Consider the following 2,034-nt stretch of genomic DNA (forward strand, 5'->3'; position numbering starts at 1 on the left):
ATGTACACATGAGTGTGCAGGGGGCCCCTGGGGAGCTGGGGGCCCATGGTGAAACCAGAGGGCGCCTGGCTAAGCCGGGGGTCCTCAGCACTTGGGGCTCACACAGCCCTCTGAGAATCTGGGGGCTCACTCCCTACAAAAATGAGTACTAAAGGGTGGCAAAGGCTCATGACCCCTTGAGGCAGCCACAGTGCCTTAATAATGTAGGGTAAAGGGGCGCCTGGGTGGCTCGATCGGTTAAATGTCCGACTCTTGATTTCAGCTCAGGTCATCATCTCACGGTGCTGAGCCTGTTTGGGATTCTCTCTCTTCTTTCTCTCTCTGCCTCTCCCCTGCATGCACGCTCTCTCTCTTTCTCTCTCAAAATACATACAAATATTTTTTAAAGATTCAGGGTAAAAACTTTCTGTCCTCCTTTACTTGTGCTCTTCTAGAGCATCCGACAGAAATCAGACACGGTTGCTTCAAAAATATATGTGTAAACACACACAGACTTACAGGAGTTCCTAGGCACCATTAAGTCAGCCCGTGGCTGTCAATTGTAGACCCCAGGACCGGAGGCAGTGTGCAAGGAGGAAAGGAAAGGATCAGGAAGATGCCTGGAGTGGGTCGGTCACCTGGCTGTCAGAGGGAGGAGGTACCTGGAGATAAACCTGCTTGTGGGCGCTAAAAAACTTCTCAAAGCAAAGGCAGGAAGGTAAGGGGGCGGGGGGGGGGGCGGAATGGNGACCTGTCCTCGGGGTCGCTGGCACCTCCGCCCCCGGCCACCACCACATCATCCTCAGACTCGTCGAAAGAGGAGGCAGAGGAGAAGCCGCCACTGCCCCCCTCAGCCCGGGAGGGGGGTCCCCCTGGCTGAGCTTCAGGCTCAGGTGTTTCAGGAGTGATGATGAGGCGGGGCACAGGGGTCAGGGGGCTATACTCCAGGCGAGAGTACAGGTGCGCCCCCAGCTGCCCGGGGTCTGGCTCCTCTAATGGGACATCCTGCTTGGACTCCCCCAAAAGGCAGTCTGTCCCAGGTTCTGTCTGGGGTCCGTGAGTATCTCGTGCCTGGGGACCATCAGTGCCAGGCCGTGTCCAGGAGCCAACAGCATCTTGCTGTGCTGGGAAACCATCAGTGCCAACCTGTTTCCAGGCTGTTTTAGTATCCTGTTGTATCTGGGAGCCATCAGTGCACAGGTCTTTCCAGGAGCCATCGGCTCTTGGCTCTGTTGAGGGACAGGCCCCCTCTAGCTCAGTCCGGAGGCCGGACCTGTTCCTAAGGGTCCAAAGGTTATCAGCCCAGGTCTTGGCCCTTTCTGGTTGGGTCTGGGACCCACGTATTTCTATCTCTGTCCAGGGCCCATCAACCACGGGCTGTGCCCATAGGCTGGCCCTCTCTGGCTGAGACTGGAGGTCAGACCTGTGTGGATCAGTCCAAAAGCCATCCGTCCCAGTTTCCGTCCAGGGACTGGCTGTCTCCGGCTCTGACCAGTGGCTGCTCCTTTCTGGATATGTCCGGAGGCTAGATAGGTCCGTCTCTGTCTTTGGGCCGGGCCGCTCGGTCTCCGCTCCGAGGTCAGCTGCTCCAGGTTCAGCCTGTCCGTCTGTCCCCGGCTCAGGCCCAAGGCCGACCCTCTCGGGTTCGCTGTAGAGGCCGGACCCCTCGTNTGCGTTTTGCGTTTGGGGTTCTGGGCTCCTGGCTGCGAGCGGGTGGGATCCCTTCCTGGACCCCTGCAACAAGTCCGATCTTCCTACACCCTCGAATGACCAGTTTAGCCTGCCTGCAGTCCTCGGGGACGAATCTGGCAGCGCGCCCATCCTTCAAAGGGGGCAAGGATGGACTTTCAAAGGACTTGGAAATTCTAGTGACTTGGGTTCGAGACCCGCCTCTGCCACTTCCCAGCAGTGTTACCTTGAGTGTGTGACTTCTGCCACCCCCCCCCCTTGTCCCAGCCACAGGCTCAATTTTCTCACCTGTACTATGAGTAATATTATTACTCATTTTACCTGTAATATTTTACTGTTTCAGAAAACGTGTATTCAGTGCCACAA

The 2,034-nt window shown here is 56.8% G+C and overlaps 1 protein-coding gene across 1 annotated transcript in view; it reads right to left on the reverse strand.

Moving 5' to 3' along the window:
• Positions 1 to 1,800, reverse strand: part of ITPKC (inositol-trisphosphate 3-kinase C) — a 17,487-nt gene extending 15,687 nt beyond the window's left edge. The window contains exon 1 of the mRNA XM_077773613.1: positions 731 to 1,800. Within this exon, the coding sequence (XP_077629739.1) occupies positions 731 to 1,800 (1,070 nt within the window). The remainder of the gene's footprint in view (positions 1 to 730) is intronic.
• Between the last annotated feature and the right edge of the window lie 234 nt (positions 1,801 to 2,034).

Source organism: Crocuta crocuta, unplaced genomic scaffold, assembly GCF_008692635.1.
Source record: "Crocuta crocuta isolate KB4526 unplaced genomic scaffold, BGI_CrCroc_1.0 scaffold267, whole genome shotgun sequence".
Classification (NCBI taxonomy): Eukaryota; Metazoa; Chordata; class Mammalia; order Carnivora; family Hyaenidae; genus Crocuta; species Crocuta crocuta.